Here is a 24,173-nt window from a genome sequence, read left to right as displayed (position 1 = left end):
CGGATCATTGTCTTTAAAAAACAAAAATTAATAAACTTCGCCAAGGCCGTGGCAAACTTTTTTCAAAATCTTAAGCTGGGAATACATAAAGCGCTTATTTGGCTGGCTTCTTCGGAAATGAACAAAGGAGCCTAGGGTCAAAATCGAACTAAGTCAACCTAAAACTCCTTTGTTACTCTACGATGAAGCCAGCCGATGACTTAAGCCAGTCAAATAAGCGCTTTATGTATTCCCAGCTTTAAAGTACATAATCTGTTCCATAATACCCCTTAATAAAATACACCAGGTCCAGAGGCTGAAAATGAACGCCACATCATTACTGACCCACCAACGTGCTTCACTGTAGGCTTCATATATTTTTTTTTTTTTGCATGGAGCTCTTCATTTGCCTTCTTCCATACATACATAAGGTCTGCCATCTGAACCATTCTTCTTCCGATTTTCGGTATTTTGATGAATTTAGTGACATTATTCACCGGAATTGTTTCAAATTTGGCATTTGAAGTTCGCAATCGCCTACGACAGGAAGTTGTCTGTGCAGGTCCGACCGTGGCATCAGAATAAATGCCGAATATTAACGCGAAAATATTCTGGAGGGTGTATTAAAGCCTTGGGCATGCAAACATTTTGGCCGCAGCCCTTGGACATTCGAGCAGGACTTAGGAGGCGCCACCCAAGAATGGTTACAAAATGAGGTTCCTCGTTTCATTTCCAGCGCACACTGGCCATCAAAACCTCCGGATACCAATCCGTTGGACTCCGTTGTGTCTGCAGTATTTTGGAAAGTAAGGTTGGCACTAAAAACTACAAAAGTGTCGATAACCTCATGAAAGCGCTTCGACGGGAATGGGCCAAAAATAGCGCAGCGCAACATTCGGGCAGCGTGTGTCGTCGATTTCATTGGCCGTTTGAAGGCCATAATTCGTGCCAAATGTGTCCAATTCGAACAAATCTAAACTTATTCTAAAATGTGATGCTATCTCCGACATTTTTTGCTTTCATTCAATAAAATTTAAAGAAAAAAAATTAAAAATTATTTCGTTTGACTTTGTTGCAGTTTTGTTTTATCTCACCCTGTATTCACCCCTCATGTCCAAATGTAAGAGATTTTAATCTCAGAATTAGCATTTCAAATGGCGTTTTTTGCATCAAGTTTTAACGTCATATTTGCTATTTCAGAATGAGTCATTCATACACTGTTGTTGGGGTGAGAGAGGGACCAAAAAAAAAAAAATAACACCATTCATTGAAAGAAAAAAAAAAACTAAAATTATAGCTTAACTTGTCTGTTGGGATTCCAAAAGAGATTAGAGGCAATGAAAGACATTCGTTGTATGAATGACAAGTGAATGGAACTTGTCGATTTTCTAGGAAATGTCTAAATCAACATTCCCACTTTGTGCAGGTCAAATTTTCCTTCAATCCAAAGTCAAAATACAGTGGAGTGGAGTCCACTCTCCATTGAGCATTAGATCATTGACAAACGAAAATCCCTCTGATTATCAAAAGGTAACAAATAATAAACCACACTGATCATCTCTCCTCGCAAAGCTGTTCTCTCATATTTCTCTCTCTCTTTTTTCTAGTTTTTTTTTTGTCTAATTTTTGACATAATTGCATTCAAAGAATTTACACACACACACACATATCTATATGTTTTGTGGCCCTTGCTCTCCTGTAAATTTGCCTTAGAGAACTGAGAACTGAGTATTTGTGAGAGTGTAAAAAAAGAGAACTTTGCCCCCAAATTTCTCAACTCTTAAATGGCAATTTCCTATGGCTGACATATGAGCAAGAGTTTAAGATTCCTTCTTAGCTCCTTCCACTTGAACACATACAGCATGAGGAAAAGGCGCCTTCCAGGGTCACTCCCTTTTTGATAAGAACACAATTGATTAATTTTTACAGCATGAGGAAAAGTATTTCCAAACAAAGGCACCTTCCAGGGGCACTCCCTTTTTGATAAGAACACAACTGATTGCAACGATTTGTAGTCTCATAATTCGCCAGTTTCTATCGGAATCTTCATTGTTGCAGATAATCGGAAACAAAATGAAATCAATTCTTGTGATTGCTTTTATATTGAAAATATTAATCTTCGATAATGCAGTTTATGGCGCAGATACCAATTCCAGCAGCACCCCTCCCCAAGAGGAGTACTATGTGAGTTGAAGACAATAATAACATTTGAGTTATTGTTACGTCTTTTGAAACAAATTTTAGAATCCCCATGAAGATGAGCATCGTTTGATTTTGTGGAAGAACTTATTTCTAAAAGTGAATACCCTGTTGGTGGAAACGCAAAAGTTGAACAGCAATATTGCAGATATGAAAACCCAAATTGCTGATATGAAAACCCATATTGCCGATGTGAACCAAAAGTGGGTATTTGAGATAAAAAAACGAGAAAAAGAAGAGAGTAGCTAGACTTCAAATATCACTTTTTATTTCAGAATTGACGACTTAACAAAAATGTAGGTGTATTGATTTCCCCTGTCAATTCCAAAGGGGGAATATCATGGCCATATCACTGAACAATAAAACCTCTGCCAAGGCATTTATTGTGACCGAAGAATTGCCCCAAATCGGGCTATATATTCATATATTTAATATTTTGTGGTTTTTCTTTTTTTCAGCCAACAGCAACAAGGGATTGAAATAAAACAAATAATGAATCATTCCCAAGGGATGCTTACTAGTCTGAGCAAGTGGACCGTGGAAACCAGTAATGGGTATGTACAAAAATGTTTTCTCTATGTCATTGAATAAATGTTCCAACCTATTCTCGTTCATTTGGCCATAATGGCAGAGGCAAAAAAAAGGAGGATATCAAGCCCAATACCATTTCTGTTAATAAATAAAATGGGCCACTATTCCAAATTCTAGAGCTTAATTCTACAAATTCTTCTTCTCTACATAATTTATTCACAACTTTGGACCTTAAGGTGCAAGTGAGATAAAAAAAAAAATACTGCAACAAAGTCAAACGCCATAATTTAAATTTTTTTTTTAATTTTATTGAATGAAAACAACAATTTGTCGGAAATAGCATCAAATTTTAGAATAAGTGTAGATTTGTTGGATTTGGTCACCTTTGGCACGAATTATGGCCTTCAAACGGCCAATGAAACCATCACCCGCTGCCCGAATGTTGTTCTGCGGTATTTTGGCCCATTCCCGGCGAAGCGCTTGCTTGAGACGATCTACACTTTGGTATTTTTTAGTGCCAATCTTGCTTTCCAATATACTCCAGACACAACGGAGTCCAACGGTTTGGTATCCGGAGGTTTTTAGTGGCCATTGTGCGCTGGAAATGAAGCGAGGAACCACACTTTGTAACCATTTTTGGGTCCAGAGTCCTGTTGAAATGTCCAAGGTCTGCGGCCAAAATGTTTGCGTGCCCAAGGCTTTAATACACCCGAATATAGAATATTTTCGCGATAATATTCGGCAATTATTCTGATTCATTGGTCGATTAATACGAGCGAAGAGCGACCATCGGCTGTTATGGCAGCCCACACCATCACCATGGCGGGCGCTTGAGTTCTGGTGGCCGGCCAACCGAAGGTGCCCATTTTCAGCTGACCTCTTTGGCAGGAAAACACGATCATTTTGTTTGTTTACAAACTGCTGTCGACAACGAAAGTTTTCTCATTGGCAGTTCACCATTTTCGGGCAAGCGCAGCAACTGTTTAGCTCTTTTGAGTCTATTTTCTTTCTGTTTCTGTTGCGGTGTAAGTTCTTGCACTTTTTGGAATTTCAATGGCTTTACCCCGAGCTCATTTTTCAATATTTGCCGAATGGAATATTACGATATGTTTAGCTCACGAGCCACTTTTCGGCCACTGCGACGCGGGTTTCAATTTTCTTCTTCTTTTCGAACCATTTCTGCTGATGTTGCTGTTTTCTTCCGTCCACTTCCTTGACGTCGGGCTAAGCTACCAGTATCGCGGTAACGAGCGCACAAAATTATTTTATTCACATTTAAATGCTGGAGGGCTCTAACGATAGCCACTTGTGTTTTCCAGCCAAATATAAAGAAATCACCTTATCACGTTTGGATTCCATCACGAATAACTTCTGTTATGGAAAATTCTCACCAAAATGCTTTTGTACACTTGTAAACAATATAATGAGCTGTCACTGGAATAATTTTAACAGCTGTCGGACGAGTGGCTTAGAAATGAAAGCAGTCTAAAGTTGGTAGTTTCGGTTTTTTCATCTCACCCTGTAAAGAGCTTCTTTGACTGGCTTAAGTCTTCGGCTGGCTTTTTCTTCTTCTAAAAAAAACAAAGGAGTTTTAGGTTGACTTAGTTCGATTTCGACTCATAATTTGTACTTGTTCACCCTACGAGTCTTTGTTTTTTTTACGAAGAAGCCTTAATGTACTTGCACCTCAAGTTTTTTTTTAACTCAAGACCTCAATTTTATATAGACGAATGGAAGCCTGAGTATTTATAGCTTTTCTTAACATTTCTCCTCCGTTTCTGATGTATTTGGTCAATAGGCGTCGGTTTCGTCGAAATTAAACACATATTTTTATCCATTTTTTTCAACTGTCTACTGCATTCTATTTTTACTTTCGTAATATTTTTTTCTCTACTTAAACGTGATGTACATTACAGGTTATCTTCCTTGTCAAATTCCACATCGAATTCTCCGCAAAGTTGGACAACAATACTCAGGCGCATGGATGGCTCTGTTGATTTTTACCGTAATTGGACTGAATACAAAACGGGATTTGGAAATCGTCCGAATGGCGAATTTTTCATTGGTCTAGAAAAATTGCATCAATTGACCACATCCGCTGAGAACATAGAACTTAAAATAATTTTAAGAGATTGGGAAGGCGAAGAACGTTACGCTCTCTATGATGGCTTTCAAATTGCCGATGAAGGGCAAAACTATAAAATTACAATACTGGGTGATTATAGTGGGAATGCTGGAGATGCCATGGCATATCATAGAGGCCAACAATTCAGTACTAGGGACAAGGACAATGATAATGGCTATGTCAGTTGTGCTCAAAAGTGGAACGGCGCCTGGTGGTTTGATAAATGTTATGACAGGTGTGTAAATGTTATGTTTAATTTTTTTAGATACCCTCCAACCATGGTACAATAATGAGGTAGAAGAGGTTCATAAAACTACAATAATACAGCCCTGAAGCTATGCCCGCTTGCTGTAAAAACTATTCAAAATTATATGCCACGAATTGTTTCCATTTATTTGTTAATTTTCCTCATTTTTAAAATGAGTTAAAAAGCGTGGAAAATCGATGAAATACCTGGATTTTTCCTGAAAAAAAAAGTGATCTCCAGTGTTTAAACAATTTCAATTCCATAGCAAAACGGGTTAATATCTAGAATGCGCGTCCCGCCATTTACGTTTCTTCCAATCATTGTTTTTGAAAATATTCCGGTTTCTGGATATTTTAGAACGAAACATATAGAATATTGGCAGCACGGTCGGATACACTTAAGGTGGGAATACATAAAGCGCTTATTCGGCTGACTTAAGTCAACGGCTGGCTTCTTCGAAAATGGACAAACGGGGCCTAGGGAGAAAATCGAACTAAGTCGATCTAAAACTCCTTTGTTACTCTACGAAGAAGCCATTCGATGACTTAAGCCAGCCAAATATGTGCTTAATGTACTTCCACCTTTAGAAAAAAAAATTGTAATCAGCTGGTAGCTCTACCTCACCTTTTTATTGTACCATGCCCTCCACCATACATGGTATGGAGGGTATGTGCAGTTTTTCATTTCTCATCGAAATATTCATTTAAGATCCGATAAGGATATACATTCTTGATCCAAAACGATTTTGCCATTTCCGTCCGTCCGTCCGTCGGTTAGGCCTTTTGTTGCAATCACGCCAGAGTCCAAACGGTATGTAATTTCTGTCTTTTGTCAGCGTTTGGGTCAAGTTCGAAGTTATCTCCCCACATTTGGTATTTTGATGATAATTTTCGGTTCAGCTCCCAGTGGACTGGCTAAAAATTTGCTTCCACACACACACACACACACAACATAAATATAAGTCCAGGTTTTCGCATAGGTCCCATATAAAATAGTATATTCCGATATTTGGAATTTTGACAATTTTATGCCAACGTTTCTAGGGGAATAGCTATTTCCTGTGACAGACTATGTTTACCATGGGTTAATCTACCTTAAAGGGATTCATTTGAAGGATAAGTAATGGATATGGCAATCTTAATCCAAATCTCCATTTATGTGTAAACGTGCTGTTACTTTCCAAATGGTGGTGGAGGCATGGTACAAAAATATAGGTAGACGCATCGACACAGCTGCTGGGACAATGAACTGTCAAACCAATTTTGAAATGGAAAATTTTGAATGAAAAATTATTTAAATTTGTAAAAATTGTTGAAAGACGGGAATTATAATAACCTCCGAGTGACGTCGTATAAGAAAACATATAAAAATCTACTTATTTTTAAAAAAACTTTTTGACATATCAATGTTCCCAAGTGTTGATGCATCTACCTGTATTTTTCTACCATGGATGGAGGGTATTAAAAAGTTCGGTCCGGTCGAATTTTTTTTTTTCGTTTACCATGCTTATTATTAATCTTATTGATTTTTTAGTCATCTAACAGGTCCATATAAGCAAACGGAGGAAGCATTTAACATTGGTGTTGTCTGGTTAAACTGGAAAGGCTTTTACTATTCATTGAAATATGCCGAAATGTTGATACGTCCTAAAGTGAAGAATTAAACTGCGGCACAGTTATCTGAAGCATGTTTGTCCTCATTCATCAATTGTGTAGCTGGTTGTTTTGAAGGTTGTGTAAATATTTTCAAAGAACTACAAAAATATATATTTAAATGGAACGAAAAGCAACAGAAGTTTTTTATCTGAAATCAACAATAATCTCTCGAGCCCAAGCAAGGTGAGATGGGCTAACAGTAAATTATTTCTTCAAGGTCACTAGGTCACTTTGCTAAAATACTCACTTAAGTCTTACGTAACACTCTAGCTACGGTTTCCAAGAAGAACCAACCCCAACATTGCTCTTCATTTTGCGAAACAAACCGGTTATTTTTTTTTTCATGTCAATAACAGGTGTTGAAGATGAGTAGAATTGGCGGTAGGAATTGCTGACACATTTTTGAAAACTGAATTTATTTCCGTTTTCTTTTTTTCGTTGTAAACAATACATTGTTTTGTTTATTTCCAAAGTCAATAGCCTCTGAAAACTTGCCAACTATCAGGTAGGCCCACTTGAACGAGCAGAGATACCTCTTGTCTTATTTACCACAAATTAAAATTGTTAATTAATTGATAAAGCCTCGATGCAATTAAAAAAATAAAATAAAATAAAAAAAAATAAGTTGTAGTTTCAAATTTCCTGGGAAATTATAACGAGTAAAAAATTCCGGTGAATAATGTCGCTTAAAATTCTCTAAATACCGAATATCGGAAGATACCGTTATATGGCGGCTATACGAAAAAGCGGGCCGACATGGCCCATTTACGAGCCTAACCTGCCTATGGGGAAAATACACATGTGTGCAAAATGTTAGCCTTCGATCTCTATCTCGTTCGAAAGACAGCGTGTTTTGAACAGACAGACGGACATCGCTAAAGCGTCTTACAATTATACGCTGATCCAGAATATATATACATTGTAGGATCTATCATGAATATTTCGAGGAGTTACAAACGGAATGACAAAACTAGCTAATATACCCACCATAGAAGGGTGGAGGGTATAAAAACTTTGCTGGCTCTTTAGGTTTAGCCATTGAAACACGCCACGCCACGCCTCACGCCATCATAAAGGCTTTCAATTGTGTGGATGTTGGTGGCGGCAAAAGTAACGCCGTTGAAACTGGCATCACCTACTTTGATATAATACCATAATTGGCAACCATGTCACATGAAATAGCTCTTGCCATGGTACAACAAGAAAGGTAGTTTAATTTGAAATTTGGGGGGGGGGGGGGGGTGTTAAAGCAATTCCCCCTTTCCTTACGTCAAATAAAAATGTTTTTATACCCTCAGTAATATGGCTAAAAAGGGGATATATCATTTGATACGGCCAAAATGTGCCTCAGCCAAAGAACGCTTTGAGATCCTAGGCCTTGTTGGACAAAATCCGTTTCAGAAAATTTGGAGTCGATGTAGCGATGAACGTTCGTCCGTCAGTCTTTCTGGCTGTCTGCTGCGCATGATAACTCTCGAAGGGATATTTCGATTTGATCCAAACTTGGTACATCGTAATGTTATTGTCAAACTTACATTGAGTTCGGAGATGGACAATATCGGTCCACTCTTTATGGTACCTCCCCCACAAAATGTCAAGATTTTCAAAGAAAATAATTTACTGCACATAAAGAGAAAGAAAATTCCGATTTTGCTGCAACTTAACAAATCCTAATATTTGCATCAGTGCTACAGCAGGTGCGTAAATGGACTATATCGGTTCACTCCTTCAAGTAAACCTCCAACCCCTTCCCACCAAAAAAAAGTTAAAATTTTGAATATTTAATACACTTCTAAAATGTGATGTAAGAGTCCGATCGACTTTAAATTATACACATCACAATATTTTCATTAACCCAAGGTGTGGTTTGAAGATGGAAGATATCGGTCCACTCCTTCTGGTACCTGCCCCACATAAAACCTTCAAATTTTGCAACATACCAAAAAACCATTTCTGAGAATCGGTTAAATTTTTATCCTCAACCGATTTCGGGTTAATTGTGCGCCAAATGGCCAACATAGATATACGTAATTTCAATTCACTGCCAGTGTGACGTTTCTTGTCGCTTCGAATCCTACTTAAATTGCTGAAGTGGTTTCTGCATTTATGAGATAGCTGGAAATATGGCTTATGCATATAGCCTCTTTCGATTTTTGTTGTATCCAATCTGAACCGATCTTGACAAAATTTGGCAGAGGTATTTCTGGGCTGTATCTGATAACTGATACCAAATATCATTGTTGTCGAATGAATATTACGCATGTGAGGGACTGAAAACACACATATGGGAGCTATAGCTATATACGAGCCGATTATTCCAGATTCAATGTACTTGCTTCTAGATAGAATTCGATTGGATGTACCAAAATTCAGGTCATTTGGACTGATATTGGCCATTTGGTGGACAATTAACCCGAAATCGGTTGAAGATATATATGGAAGCTATATCCAAATCTGAACCGATTTTGAATTGAATTTAGCAGAGGTATTTCTGGACTGTATTTGATATCCGGTACCAAATATCTTTCTTGTGGAGTGCATATTACGCATGTGAGGGACTTCAACCCCAAATCGGATGAAACACATATATATGGGAGCTTTGGCTATATCTGAACTGATTTACTCCAAATTTGATAAATTTGATGTACTTGCTTCTAGACTGAATTCGGTCACATGTGCAAAATTCAGGTCATTTAGACTAATATTGGATATTTGGTGCACAATTAACCCGAAATCGGTTGAGGAGATATATGGGAGCTATGTCCAAACCTGAACTGACCCTTATAGAATTTGGTAGAGGTATTTCTGGGCTGTATTTGATAATTGGTACCAAATATCATGGTTGTCTATTGAAATCATATCTGCTGGATCCTCCTTTGACTTTCACTTGGCTATTCTTTCCAAAATATCGATCACTCTTGTTTTTATGAACTTATCCTTGTTTTTAGAGTTGGCAATCTATGCCAAGGAAATCATGGAATCACTCCACGCATAAGTTAGTGTTGCTGACTTCAATACTCCTTTAGTCTTCTGTAGTAGTTTAGTCAATAGATGTGTTGCACAAAGTTCCAGATTAGGTTTTACTGGGATTACCTTGCTTTTTGCAGCCACCATGGTCACCTGGGAATTTACCTTAAAGTATATCACTGTTGCATATACCTTTACGGAAGCATCTGCAATACCCATGTAACTGTCCAGTTTTGCCTTCCAATATTCCAAACCATCTTGGAATCCTTAAATTTTCTAGTGCAGGCAGACTGTATTTAAACTGCCTCCAATCTCCATTAAAATTCTCGTCCAATGGAACGTGCCATTCTTTTTGTCTTATCCATAATTGCTGTTATCGTGGCTGGTGTCAGCCGATCTATTCGTTTTGTCAACTTGTCTTCTTTTTTAATTGCATGCTGAATGTAAAGCAGTCGATCTGTGGATTCCATTGTAATCCCAATGTTTTCAAACATTCGACTTCTTCTATTCGCTGCACTTCATTTTCTTCATTCAATTTTACCGCTCTCCCGCTTACGTCGGGAGAGTTTGATATCCGTTTTCTTAAAAAATCTTCTTTTTCAACTTTAATCTGACGAAACATTTTCTCCACATCAGCTGAGATGACAAACTTACACAATCTCCACTTTTTTACTATTTCAAATACATCTTCTTGAAGCCATGCTCCCGCGTGAAGTATGTGATTCAGAGACTTCCCTTTTGAAGTTCTTAATGAAGCATCAAACACCACTCTAACTTTTGTGGCTAGACTTGTTTCACGTACCACTGCTTGATTCGGCATGTAATACAAAGCCTTCTTTCTTGGATCCACCTTTACCATTTGACCCATAGGTATGAGCTCGTCCATTGTTCCGCGTTATCTTCTAATATTTTTTCCAAGCTTATAAACCTCGCCATCGCACTTTGATATGAATCTCCTAAATCCTCTTCTTCAATCAATGGCAAACGCACGACAAATCTTCCTGAATTTTCGCTGCGTGTGGGTTCTTCATATAGTTTAAGACAGTATTCGTTTTCTATTCCCTCTATTTCCCAGAATCTCTCAATTGTTGTTGTTGCTGCCGATTTTGCTATGTTTAATCCAGGATTCATCACTATCGTTCCCAATAAAATCCATCCTAACTTCGTGTTTTGTCATCATGGCGAACTCTTTCTTCCAATATTCGCGAGTAAAGATCGGCGCCAATGACTAATTCGATTCTTTCCGGGCTGTTGAAATTCGAATCTGCTAAATGTACATTTCTCCATTTTTCCAAGTCATAATGAAACCTTCTGTCAGGATGTGCTGATGCAAGTGCTGGAAGGACTAGTGCTTCTGCTACAGTCTTAATGTTGCTCAAAAATCTGGGCCGTATATCCAGTGCAACTTTCGATTTCGCCACGCCAACTACGGTCTCTCCTAGGCCTTGTAACCTCACTTCAGTCTTCTTCCTAGGTAGCTATTGCTCAAAAATCTGGACCGTAGATCCAGTGCAACTTTCGATGTCGCCACGCCAACTACGGTCTCTCCTAGGCCTTGTAACCTCATTTCAGTCTTCTTCCTAGGTAGCTGGCACAGTTGAGCGACGTCCTCTGATATGGATATAATCTGTGATCCTTGGTCTCAGCGCTTTGACTGTTACAAATTCTCCATTTAGTGATTTTATACAAACTTGGGCCATTACTAGCAGAAAATTTGTTGTTGTATTGGTGTTCATTGCTTTCGCATGCCCTCTTCTCTTCAAATGCATCACTGTGATGTGATTCATTCCACACTTCTGGCATTTACTTTCATTGCAACATTTTTTATCATTGTTGTGGTTTAAGCATCTGAGGCAGACCTGTGCTGATCTTGCCCAGTTGTATCTTTCATTAGAAGATAACGCCGAAAATACCAGTATTCTATCCACTAATTTAGTGAATAAAATCCTCCCGTTACCATATCTTTTTTTCCAGTAATTCCCATGCTGCCTCATAATTTGCCTCGGTCGCTTGAAGATGTTGCACCAACCGAAGCGCCTCTTCTTTTAGGTTTGTCTTGAGGTAGTACAGTTTTTGTACTTTTGGTAATTTGGAGTTTTTATCTATCATCTTTTTAAATAAATTGTAAAATGAGCTCCACTCCTCCACCTGACCACTAAAGGATGGTATTTGAACTCTTTTTAGTTCTACCTCTCGTGGCTCCACTTTAAGACCATTAATTTTTCTTATCATATCCTGCATTTTGCTGTCACATTGTTCTTCAATTTCGAAGTCTACCTCTTCAATTCCATGCTCCGTTGAGAGCTCGATATGCAATTTCCATATCTCATCCATATGTTTTTCCCACGATAACTTCATGTAATCCAAAGCATATTTAGAAAGTCCAGCTAAATCGCTTACAGCGACATCTGAGGGTTTGTTTACTTTTTCCTGAATTGGGAGATGATTGCGCTCATTTTGATATTCGCTTGACAGCTCATTGGTGGTGTTTCTATTAATGTTTGCTTCTCCTCCCCATCTTCTCTTTAATTCTTCCCGAACATTAACATAAATTGTTGCATTTCTTCTTGGAAGGCCTTAAATTGTTATTCAAGCATTAACCCCTGCATTTCGGGCTCAACTTCCTTTACTATCCTTTGTGGTTCTCGCTCGGCATCCTCTTCCAAATTCGCTAGGAGTTCCTTTGCTTTTCCATAATTCATGTTGATGAGGTCCCAAACGTTTTCTTTGAAATAGGAATCAGTGTTTCCCCATGTACCTTCCTTCATTTTGCTTTCCAGGGATCGTAGTGTATCACCCATATCGGCTTTCCGAACCATGTCCGCTTGCAGCTTTTCCTTAATACCACAAAAATATTAAAGGTGGGACTGCATAAAGCGCTTATTTGGCTGGCTTAAGTCATCGGCTGGCTTCTTCGTAGATGAATATAAGAATTTGGTCCTTGGCTTCTTTGTTCATTACCGAAGAAGCCATCCAATGACTTAAGCCAGCCAAATAGGCGCTTTATGTATTTCCACCCTAACTTGGCCTAATCGCAGCCACACAATTATTCTAATCTATTGTTAGATTTAATAGGGAACATTACATGGCTGCCTGTCCCTTCATTCAAGTGGTCTTGTCTACCATCTGACGCATCGATACTGTGTGTGTGTGTGGGTCACGACCTTCATTATCGTATGCGACAGCGCACAAGATCACTAAATTGCAAACATGTCATATTTTATTGCGACTGGGATACTGATAATTTTCAAATATTTATTTTTAGTTGTTGGATTTTCCCAGCGCCTAACCCGCAGTCAAAAGCATGTGCAAAGTATTTTGTGCAAGTAGATAAGTTCGCATGTCAAGCCACTAGCCGGTGTTCTTCTTTTTTTTTTTTTTTTTTTTTGATAAGAAGACAATTGACTGCAGACATTTTTTGGTCTCATCATTCGCCAGTTTGTTTCAGAATCTTCATTGTGGCAGATATTCGGAAACAAAATGAAATCAATTCTTGTAATTGCTTTTATATTGAAAATATTAATCTGCGATAATGCAGTTTATGGCGCAGATACCAATTCCAGCAGCACCCCTCCCCAAGAGGAGTACTATGTGAGTTGAAGACAATAATAACATTTGAGGTATTGTTACGTCTCTTGAAACAAATTTTAGAATCCCCATGAAGATGAGTATGGTTTGATATTGTGGGAAAATCTATTTCTAAAAGTGAATACCCTATTGGCGGAAACGAAAAAGTTGAACAGCAATATTGCAGATATGAAGACCCATATTGCCGATGTGAACCAAAAGTGGGTATTTGAGATAAAAAAACGAGAAAAAGAAGAGAGTAGCAGACTTCAAATATCACTTTTTATTTCAGAATTGACGAATTAACAAAAATGTAGGTGTATTGATTTCCCCTGTCAATTCCAAAGGGGGAATATCATGGCCATATCACTGAACAATAAAACCTCTGCCAAGGCATTTATTGTGACCGAAGAATTGCCCCAAATCGGGCTATATATTCATATATTTAATATTTTGTGGTTTTTCTTTTTTTCAGCCAACAGCAACAAGGGATTGAAATAAAACAAATAATGAATCATTCCCAAGGGATGCATAATAATCTGAGCAAGTGGACCGTGGAAGCCAGTAATGGGTATGTACAAAAATGTTTTCTCTATGTCATTGAATAAATGTTCCAACGTAAACTCGTTCATTTGGCCATAATGGCAGAGGCAAAAAAAAGGAGGAAATCAAGCCCGATACCATTTCTAGAGCTATTCCCAATTCTAGAGCTTAATTCTACAAATTCTTCTTCTCTACATAATTTATTCACAACTTTGGACCTAAAGGGGCAAGCACATACAGGGTGAGATAAAAAACAAGACTGCAACAAAGTCAAACGAAATAATTTTTAATTTTTTTCTTTAAATTTTATTGAATGAAAGCAAATAATGTCGGAAATAGCATTAAATTTTAGAATAAGTTTAGATTTGTTGGACTTGGTCACCTTTGCCACGAATTGTTGCCTTCAAACGGCCAATGAAATCGTCACACGCTGCCCGAATGTTGTTCTGCGGTATTTTGGCCCATTCCCGGCGAAGAGCTTGCATGAGATGATCGACACTTTGGTATTTTTTAGTGCCAACCTTGCTTTCCAATATACTCCAGACACAACGGAGTCCAACGGTTTGGTATCCGGAGGTTTTTGGTGGCCATTGTGTGCTGGAAATGAAGCGAGAAACCTAATTTTGTAACCATTTTTGGGTGGCGCGTGCTGAGTGCAATGTTGAAATGTCCAAGGTCTGCGGCCAAAATGTTTGCGTGCCCAAGGCTTTAATACACCCGCCAGAATATTTTCGCGATAATATTCGGCATTTGTTCTGATGCCACGATCGATTAATACGAGCGGAGAGCGACCATCTGATGTTATGGGGGCCCTCACCCTCACTCACCATGGCCGGCGCTTGAGTTCTGGTGGCCGGCCAACCGAAGGTGCACATTTTCAGCTGACCTCTTTGGCAGGTAAACACGATCATTTTGTTTGTTTACAAACTGCTGTCGACAACGAATGTTTTCTCATTGGCAGTTCACCATTTTCGGCCAAGCGCAGCAACTGTTTAGCTCTTTTGAGTCTATTTTCTTTCTGTTTCTGTTGCGATGTAAGTTCTTGCACTTTTTGGAATTTCAATGGCTTTACCCCGAGCTCATTTTTCAATATTTGTTGAATGGAATATTACGATATGTTTAGCTCACGAGCCACTTTTCGGCCACTGCGACGCGGGTTTCAATTTTCTTCTTCTTTTCGAACCATTTCTGCTGATGTTGCTCTTTTCTTCCGTCCACTTCCTTGACGTCGGGCTAAGCTACCAGTATCGCGGTAACGAGCGCACAAAATTATTTTATTCACATTTAAATGCTGGAGTGCTCCAAAGATAGCCACTTCTGATTTTCTAGCCAATTATAAAGAAATCACCTTATCACGCTTGGATTCCATCACGAATAACTTCGGTTCTGGAAAATTTTCACCAAAATGCTTTTGTACGCTTGTAAACAATATAATGACCTGTCACTGGAATAATTTTAACAGCTGTCGGACGAGTGGCTTAGAAATGAAAGCAGTCTAAAGTTGGTACTTTCGGTTTTTTTCATCTCCCCCTGTAAAGAGCTTTTTTGACTGGCTTAAGTCATCGGCTGGCTTTTTCTTCTTCTAAAAGAACAAAGGAGTTTTAGGTTGACTTAGTTCGATTTCGACTCATAATTTGTACTTGTTCACCCTACGAGTCTTTGTTTTTTTTTTACAAAGAAGCCTTAATGTCCCGGCACCTGAAGTTTTTTTTTTAACTCAAGACCTCAATTTTATATAGACGAATGGAAGACTGAGTATTTATGGTTTTTCTTAACATATCTCCTCATTTCTGATGTATTTGGTCAATAGGCTTCGGTTTCGTCGAAATTAAACAAATATTTTTATCCATTTTTTCAACTGTCTACTGCATTCTATTTTTATTTTCGTAATATGTTCTCTCTTTTTTAAAACGTGATGTACACTACAGGTCATCTCCCTTGTCAAATTCCACATCGAATTCTTCGCTAAATTGGACAACAATTCTCAGGCGTATGGATGGCTCTGTTGATTTTTATCGTAATTGGACTGAATACAAAACGGGATTTGGAAATCCTCCCGATGGCGAATTTTTCATTGGTCTAGAAAAATTGCATCAATTGACCACATCCGCTGAGAACATAGAACTTAAAATAATTTTAAGAGATTGGGAAGGCGAAGAACGTTACGCTCTCTATGATGGCTTTCAAATTGCCGATGAAGGTCAAAACTATAAAATTACAATACTGGGTGATTATAGTGGGAATGCTGGGGATCCCATGGCATATCATAGAGGCCAACAATTCAGTACCATGGACAAGAATAGTACCGCTTATAATTGTGCCCAGTGGAGTGAAGGCGCCTGGTGGTTTCATAGTTGTTTTGAAAGGTGTAAAAAATTTATGTTTAATTTTTTATATACCCTCCAACCATGGTACAATAATGAGGTAGAAGAGGTTCATAAAACTACAATAATACAGCCCTGAAGCTATTCCCGCTTGCTGTAAAAACTATTCAAAAGTAAATGCCGCGAATTGTTTCCATTTATTTGTTAATTTTCCTCATTTTTAAAATGAGTTAAAAAGCGCGGAAAATCGATGAAATACCTGGATTTTTCCTGAAAAAAAAGTGATCCCCAGTGTTTAAACAATTTCAATTCCATAGCAAAACGGGTTAATATCTAGAATGCGCGTCCCGCCATTTACGTTTCTTCCAATCATTGATTTTGAAAATTATATTCCGGTTTCTGGATATTTTAGAACGAAACATATAGAATATTGGCAGCACGGTCGGATACACTTAAGGTGGGAATACATAAAGCGCATATTCGGCTGACTTAAGTGAACGGCTGGCTTCTTCGAAAATGGACAAACGGGGCCTAGGGAGAAAATCGAACTAAGTCGATCTAAAGCTCCTTTGTTACTCTACGAAGAAGCCATTCGATGACTTAAGCCAGCCAAATATGTGCTTTATGTACTTCCACCTTTAGAAAAAAAAATTGTAATCAGCTGGTAGCTCTACCTTACCTTTTTATTGTGCCATGCCCTCCACCATACATGGTATGGAGGGTATGTGCACTTTTTCATTCCTCATCGAAATATTCATTTTAGATCCAAAAAGGATATACATTCTTGATCCAAAACGATTTTGCCATTTCCGTCCGTCCGTCCGTTAGTCCTTTTGTTGCAAACACGCCAGAGTCCAAACGGTATGTAATGTCTGTCTTTTGTCAGCGTTTGGGTCAAGTTCGAAGTTACCTCCCCACATTTGGTATTTTGATGATAATTTTCGGTTCAGCTCCCAGTGGACTGGCTAAAAATTTGCTTCCACACACACACACACACAACATAAATATAAGTCCAGGCTTTCGCATAGGTCCCATATAAAATAGTATATTCCGATATTTGGAATTTTGACAATTTTATGCCAACGTTTCTAGGGGAATAGCTATTTCCTGTGACAGACAATGTTTACCATGGGTTGGACTACCTTAAAAGGATTCATTTGAAGGATAAGTAATGGATATGGCAATCTTAATCCAAATCTCCATTTATGAGTAAACGTACTGTTACTTTCCAAATGGTGGTGGAGGGTATTAAAAAGTTCGGTCCGGCCGAACTTCTTTTCGTTTACCATGCTTATTATTAATCTTATTGATTTTTTAGTCATCTAACAGGTCCATATAAGCAAAAGGAGAAAGCATTTAACAGGGGTGTTGTCTGGTCAAAATGGAAAGGCTTTGACTATTCATTGAAATATGCCGAAATATTGATACGTCCAAAAGTGAAGAATTAAACTGCAGCACTGTTATCTGAGGCATGTTTGTCCTCATCCATCCATTGGGTAGCTGGTTGTTTTGGTGGTTATGTAAATATTTACAAAGAACTACAAAAATATATATATATTTATATGGAACGAAAAGCAACAGAAGTTTTTTTATCTGAAATCAACAATAATCTCTCGAGCCCAAGCAAGGTGAGATGGGCTAACAGTAAATTATTTCTTCAAGGTAACTAGGTCATTTTGCTAAAATACTCACTTAAGTCTTACGTAACACTCTAGCTACGGTTTCCAAGAAGAACCAACCCCAACATTGCTCTTCATTTTGCGAAACGAACCGGTTATATTTTTTTTTGCATGTCAATAACAGGTGTTGAAGATGAGTAGAATTGCCGGTAGGAATTGCTGACACATTTTTGAAAACTGAATTTATTTCCGTTTTTTTTTTTTTCGTTGTAAACAATACATTGTTTTGTTTATTTCCAAAGTCAATAGCCTCTGAAAACTTGCCAACTATCAGGTAGGCCCACTTGAACGAGCAGAGATACCTCTTGTCTTATTTACCACAAATTAAAATTGTTAATTAATTGATAAAGCCTCAAAACAATTTAAAAAAAATAAATAAAATAAAAAAGTAATTTGTAGTTTCAAATTTCCTGGGAAATTATAACAAGTAAAAAATTCCGGTGAATAATGTCGCTTAAAATTCTCTAAATACCGAATATCGGAAGATACCGTAATATGGCGGCTTTACGAAAAAGCGGGCCAACATGGCCCATTTACGAACCTAACATGCCTATGGGGAAAATACACATGTGTGCAAAATGTTAGCCTTCTTTCTCAATTCGTTCGGCAGATAGCGTGTTTCAAACAGACAGACGGACATCGCTAAAGCGTCTTAGAATTATACGCTGATCCAGAATATATATACATTGTAGGATCTATCATGAATATTTCGAGGAGTTTCAAACGGAATGACAAAGCTAGCTAATATACCCACCATAGAAGGGTGGGGAGGGGTATAAAAACTTTGCTGGCTCCTTAGGTTTAGCCATTCAAATATGTAAGCATTATTCATAATTCATAAGGACGATATGCCTCACGCCATCATAAAGGCTTTCAATTGTGTGGATGTCGGTGGCGGCAAAAGTAACGCCGTTGAAACTGGCATCACCTACTTTGATGTAATACCATAATTGGCAACCATGTCACATGAAATAGCTCTTGCCATAGTACAACAAGAAAGGTAGTTTAACTTCCACAGTGGGGGGGGGGGGGGGGGGGCAATTCCGCCTTTCCTTACGCCAGATAAAAATGTTTTTATACCCTCAGTCATATGGCTAAAAAGGGGATATATCATTTGATACGGCCAAAATGTGCCTCAGCGAAATAACGCTTTGAGACCCTAGGGCTTGTTGGACAAAATCCGTCGTGGAGTCGTTGTAGCGATTAACGTTCGTCCGTCTGGCTGTCTGCTACACACGATAACTCTCGAAGGGAGTATCCCATTTGATCCAAACTTGGTACATCGTAATGTTATTGTCAAACTTACATTGAATTCGGAGATAGACAATATCGGTCCACTCTTTCTGGCACCTCCCCCACAAAATGTTAAGATTTTCAAAGAAAAAAATTTAATGCACATAAAGAGAAAGAATATTCCGATTTTGCTGCAACTTAACAAATCCTAATATTTGCATCAGTGCTACAGCAGGTGCGTAAATGGACTATATCGGTTCACTCCTTCAAGTAAACCTCCAACACCTCCCCCCCCCCAAAAAAAAAAAAAAATTAAAATTTTTAATATTTAAAACTCTTCTAAAATGTGATGTAAGAGTCCAATCCACTTTAAATTATACACATCACAATATTTTCATTAACCCAAGGTGTGGTTTGAAGATGGAAGATATCGGTCCACTCTTTCTGGTACCTTCCCCACAAAGGGGCCAATATTTTGAATATTCATGAAGCTCATAAAACACTAAATTAACATCCAATTCCATTCAGACTTGGCACAGCTCGATATTTCCATCCACACAAGATCTGTTATAAGGATGGTAGAGATCGGACCAATGCTTCTGGTACCTTTCCCACAAAGTGTCAAAGTTTTGAATAACCAAAACGATCATATAAACCGAAATAAGCATCCGGTTCTCTTCAAATTACACGCATTACAATATTTTTATTAACCTAAGATCTGGTTTGAAGATCTTGCAACATATCAAAATACATTTCTGAGAATCGGTTAAAATTTTGATATAACTCCCACATATATCCTCAACCGATTTGGGGTTAATTGTGCATCAAATGGCCAATATCAGTTCAAATGACCTGAATTTTGGCACATCCGACTGAATTTAGTCTGGAAACAAATACGTCAAATTTGATGAAAATCGGTTCAGATTTAGCTATAGCTCCCATATATATATTTTATCCGATTTGGGATTTTAAGTCCCTCACATGCGTAATATTCATTCGACAACGATGATATTTGGTATTAGTTATCAGATACAGCTCAGAAATACCTCTGCAAAATTTTATCAAAATCGGTTCAGATTTGGATATAGCTCCCATATATATCTCCCACAGATTTCGGGTTAATTGTCCACCAAATGGCCAATATCAGTCTAAATGACCTGGATTTTGGTACATTCCACTGAATTCAGTCTAGAAACAAGTACATTGAATTTGGTGAAAATCGGTTCAGATATAGCTATAGCTCCCATATATATGTTTTATCCGATTTAGGTTTTAAGTCCCTCACATGCGTAATATTCATTCGACAACAATGATATTTGGTATCAGTTATCAGATACAGCTCAGAAATACCTCTGCAAAATTTTATCAAAATCGGTTCCGATTTGGATATAGCTCCCATATATATCTTCAACCGATTTCGGGTTAATTGTCCACCAAATGGCCAATATCAGTCTAAATGACCTGGATTTTGGTACATCCCACTGAATTCAGTCTAGATGCAAGTACATCAAATTTGATGAAAATCGGTTCAGATATAGCTATAGCTCCCATATATATCTTCAACCGATTTCGGGTTAATTGTCCACTAAATGGCCAATATAAGTCCAAATATCCTGAATTTTGGTACATCCCACTGAATTCAGTCTAGAAGTAAGTACGTCAAATTTGGTGAAAATCGGTTCAGATATAGCTATAGCTCCCATATATATCTTTTATCCGATTTGTTGTTTTAAGTCCCTCACATGCGTAATATGCATTCCACAAGAATGATAGTTGGTACCAGATATCAGATACAGCCCAAAAATACCTCTGCAAAATTTTATCAAAATCGGTTCAGATTTAGATATAGCTCCCATATATATCTTCAACCGATTTCGGCTAAATTGTGCACCAAATGTCCAACATCACTCCAAATGACCTGAATTTTGGCACATCCCACTGAATTCAGTCTAGAAGTACATCAAATTTTGTGAAAATCGGCTCGGATATAGCTATAGCTCCCATATATATCTTTAACCGATTTCGGGTTAATTTTGCACCAAATGGCCAATATCCATCCAAATGACCTGAATTTTGGCACATCCGACCGAATTCAATCTAGATGCAAGTACATCAAATTTTATGAAAATCGGCTCGGATATAGCTATAGATCCCATATATATCTTTTACCCGATTTGGGATTTTAAGTCCCTCACATGCGTAATATTTATTCGACAACAATGATATTTGGTATCAGTTATCAGATACTGCTCAGAAATACCTCTGCAAAATTTTGTCAAGATCGGTTCAGATTTGGATATAGCTTCCATATATATCTTCAGCCGATTTCGGGTTAATTTATCACCAAATGGCCAATATAAGTCCAAATAACCTGAAATTCGGTATATCCCACTGAATTCAGTCTAGAAGTAAGTACGTCAAATTTGATGAAAATCGGCTCGGATATAGCTATAGATCCCATATATATGTTTTATCCGATTTGGGATTTTAAGTCCCTCACATGCGTAATATTCATTCGACAACAATGATATTTGGTATCAGTTATCAGATACAGCTCAGAAATACCTCTACAAAATTTTATCAAAATCGGTTCAGATTAGGATATAGCTCCCATATATATCTCCCACAGATTTCGGGTTAATTGTCCACCAAATGGCCAATATCAGTCTGAATGACCTGAATTTTGGTACATCCCACTGAATTCAGTCTAGAAGTGAGTACATCAAATTTGGTGAAAATCGGTTCAGATATAGCTATAGCTCCCATATATATCTTGTATCCGATTTGGGATTTAAAGTCCCCCACATTCGTAATATGCACTCTACAAGAATGATAGTTGGTACCAGATATCAGATACAGCCCAGAAATACCTCTACAAAATTTTATCAAAATCGGTTCAGATTAGGATATAGCTCCCATATATATCTCCCACAGATTTCGGGTTAATTGTGCAGCAAATGGCCAATATCAGTCCAAATGACCTGAATTTTGGCACATCCCACTGAATTCAGTCTAGAAGCAAGTACATCAAATTTGATGAAAATCGGTTCAGATATAGCTATAGCTCCCATATATATCTTCAACCGATTTCGGCTTAATTGTGCACCAAATGGCCAATATCCGTCCAAATGACCTGAATTTTGGCACATCCGACCGAATTAAATCTAGAAGTAAGTACATCAAATTTGATGAAAATCGGCTCGGATATAGCTATAGCTCCCATATATGTGTTTTATCCGATTTGGAGTTTTAAGTCCCTCACATGCGTAATATGCACTCCACAAGAATGATATTTGGTATCAGTTATCAGATACAGTTCAGAAATACCTCTGCCAAATTTTGTCAAAAATCGGTTCAGATTGGATAAAACAAAAATCGAAAGAGGCTATATGCATAACCCATATCTCCCCCGCTATCTCATAAATGCAGAAACCACTTCAGTTCATTTAAGTAGAATTCCAAGCGACAAGAAACGTCACACTGCCAGTGAATTGAAATGACGTATATCTATGTGGGTTGTTGTTGTTGTTGTTTTTTTTTTACTGGATAGCTTGGCAAGTAATTAATTTTATATAAAAGCAACAAAAATTAATTCAATCTACAACAGTCGTCCATTGTAAGTGGCATAAAGAACATCACAGAAAGATCTCAGAAAAAAACGTATATTCTCTTGAGTTGTTGTTGTTTTTTATAGTGGGAGCGTGTGTGTGTGTTTTTTGTAAAAAAAAAATAAATAATTAAAAAATCAAAAAAAAAAACATGAAATTCATTACCGCTGCTATTATTATGGCTGGTCTAATAATAAATGCTGTGGCAGATGTTCGCTATCGCGGCAATGCTGTACATCCAGGTTGTTTGGAAAGCAACTAAGAAAAATATTCTCCAAAAAAAATAAAGTTTCCAATTTGCCTTTCTCTCATTTGTTTGTAGATTATCCCAACCAATGTTACTATGAGGACTTGAAACAGCCCATACCCAAAAATCAATCCTTTTCGCCCATTAATTTGGAGGATCATTGTGAACGTATCTTCTGTCGTTCCGACTATGTTCTCGTCATGGAATAGTAAGTAATAATTACAAAACAACAACAACAACCTTGGAAACGTATTAAAATCATAAATTTTTTGCTTTCAGTTGCGGTCGCCATAATTTGGCGCCCAATGCCACATGTAGCATTCGCAGTGATTCCCGCCAACCCTATCCCGGTTGTTGTCCCACTTTGGCATGCGAAAATGAAAGCAATTTTATTTAGAGAGAGTGTTTAGGCATTTTGTAAAAAAATAATGAATGAATTATTTAAAATGGGGCCACACATTCTCATATCCACACCTTCCCCCCCCACTTAACCAAAGATTGTGAAAAAAAATGGAAAAAAATATGTTTATGACAAATTGTTGAAAGAAAATGGAAATCTGTTGTTATTAAAAAAAAAATCCATAAATCGATGGTGTTTGTTTTTACAAAAAAAAAAAAAAAATCTTAAAAAAATAAAAAGCTGTAAGTTCGGCCGGATTGAACTTTGAATACCCTCCACCAATTGGAACAAATATGACAATTTTCAAAAAAAAAATCTTCTTTAGACTACAGTATCCATTACGAACTTCAAATACCAAATTTGAAAAAATTCCGGTGGATAATGCCGCTGAAATCATTAAAATACCGAATATCGGGAGGTAACCTTATAGGGGGGCTATACGAAGACTTGGACCTGCACAGACAATTTTCTGTCATAGGATGTAGCATCCATTACGAACATCAAATACCAAATTTGAAACAATTCCGGTGAATATCGCCTCTAAAATCATGAAAATATGGAATATCGGGAGGTACCCTTATATGGGGGCTATACGAATACGTGAACATACAGGGACAATTTTATGCCGAAGGCTGTAGCATCCATTATGAACTTCAAATACCAAATTTGAAACAATTCCGGTGGATAATGTCGCTAAAATAATCAAAATAACGAATATCAGGAGGTACCCTTACATGGGGGCTATACGAAGACGTGGACCTGCAGAGAACATTTTCTGTCTTAGGCTGTATTATTCATTTCAAACTTCAAATACCAAATTTGAAACAATTCCGGTGGATAATGTCGCTAAAATCATCAAAATACCGAAT

The 24,173-nt window shown here is 37.7% G+C and overlaps 3 protein-coding genes across 3 annotated transcripts; all 3 read left to right on the top strand.

Moving 5' to 3' along the window:
- Positions 1–1,945: 1,945 nt before the first annotated feature.
- Positions 1,946–6,875, top strand: LOC105262300 (ryncolin-4-like). Its single transcript, XM_059122449.1, has 6 exons — positions 1,946–2,163; positions 2,224–2,381; positions 2,454–2,474; positions 2,637–2,732; positions 4,626–5,069; positions 6,615–6,875. Exons 1-6 carry the CDS (start codon positions 2,053–2,055, stop codon positions 6,742–6,744), a joined length of 960 nt encoding a protein of 319 aa, XP_058978432.1. The 5' UTR covers positions 1,946–2,052; the 3' UTR covers positions 6,745–6,875.
- Positions 6,876–13,129: 6,254 nt separating this feature from the next.
- On the top strand, positions 13,130–17,720 carry LOC101900290 (microfibril-associated glycoprotein 4-like). The gene is made up of 6 exons (XM_059122450.1): positions 13,130–13,294; positions 13,355–13,491; positions 13,563–13,583; positions 13,746–13,841; positions 15,742–16,179; positions 17,456–17,720. The coding sequence occupies exons 1-6, from the start codon at positions 13,184–13,186 to the stop codon at positions 17,583–17,585; spliced, it is 933 nt and encodes a 310-aa protein (XP_058978433.1). The 5' UTR covers positions 13,130–13,183; the 3' UTR covers positions 17,586–17,720.
- A 4,926-nt stretch (positions 17,721–22,646) lies between these two features.
- LOC101897191 (uncharacterized) lies at positions 22,647–23,494 on the top strand. Its single transcript, XM_005189945.4, has 3 exons — positions 22,647–22,899; positions 22,980–23,112; positions 23,184–23,494. Exons 1-3 carry the CDS (start codon positions 22,809–22,811, stop codon positions 23,299–23,301), a joined length of 342 nt encoding a protein of 113 aa, XP_005190002.1. The 5' UTR covers positions 22,647–22,808; the 3' UTR covers positions 23,302–23,494.
- The last annotated feature ends 679 nt before the right edge of the window (positions 23,495–24,173 follow it).

Source organism: Musca domestica, unplaced genomic scaffold (genome assembly GCF_030504385.1).
Source record: "Musca domestica strain aabys unplaced genomic scaffold, Musca_domestica.polishedcontigs.V.1.1 20, whole genome shotgun sequence".
Classification (NCBI taxonomy): domain Eukaryota; kingdom Metazoa; phylum Arthropoda; class Insecta; order Diptera; family Muscidae; genus Musca; species Musca domestica.
Note: the sequence above shows the minus strand (reverse complement) of the source record. Positions and strands in the feature narration are given on the sequence as shown.

Bases quoted from the DNA above. Each gene is read 5' to 3' on its own strand.
- LOC101900290 (XM_059122450.1), top strand. From the start codon at position 13,184: ATGAAATCAATTCTTGTAATTGCTTTTATATTGAAAATATTAATCTGC. The intron at 13,492-13,562 runs GTGGGTATTTGA...TTTTTATTTCAG, and splicing joins ATTGCCGATGTGAACCAAAA to AATTGACGAATTAACAAAAA. The intron at 16,180-17,455 runs GTGTAAAAAATT...TTGATTTTTTAG, and splicing joins TTTCATAGTTGTTTTGAAAG to TCATCTAACAGGTCCATATA.
- LOC101897191 (XM_005189945.4), top strand. From the start codon at position 22,809: ATGAAATTCATTACCGCTGCTATTATTATGGCTGGTCTAATAATAAAT. The intron at 22,900-22,979 runs GTTGTTTGGAAA...ATTTGTTTGTAG, and splicing joins CGGCAATGCTGTACATCCAG to ATTATCCCAACCAATGTTAC. The intron at 23,113-23,183 runs GTAAGTAATAAT...TTTTGCTTTCAG, and splicing joins TATGTTCTCGTCATGGAATA to TTGCGGTCGCCATAATTTGG.
- LOC105262300 (XM_059122449.1), top strand. From the start codon at position 2,053: ATGAAATCAATTCTTGTGATTGCTTTTATATTGAAAATATTAATCTTC. The intron at 2,382-2,453 runs GTGGGTATTTGA...TTTTTATTTCAG, and splicing joins ATTGCCGATGTGAACCAAAA to AATTGACGACTTAACAAAAA. The intron at 5,070-6,614 runs GTGTGTAAATGT...TTGATTTTTTAG, and splicing joins TTTGATAAATGTTATGACAG to TCATCTAACAGGTCCATATA.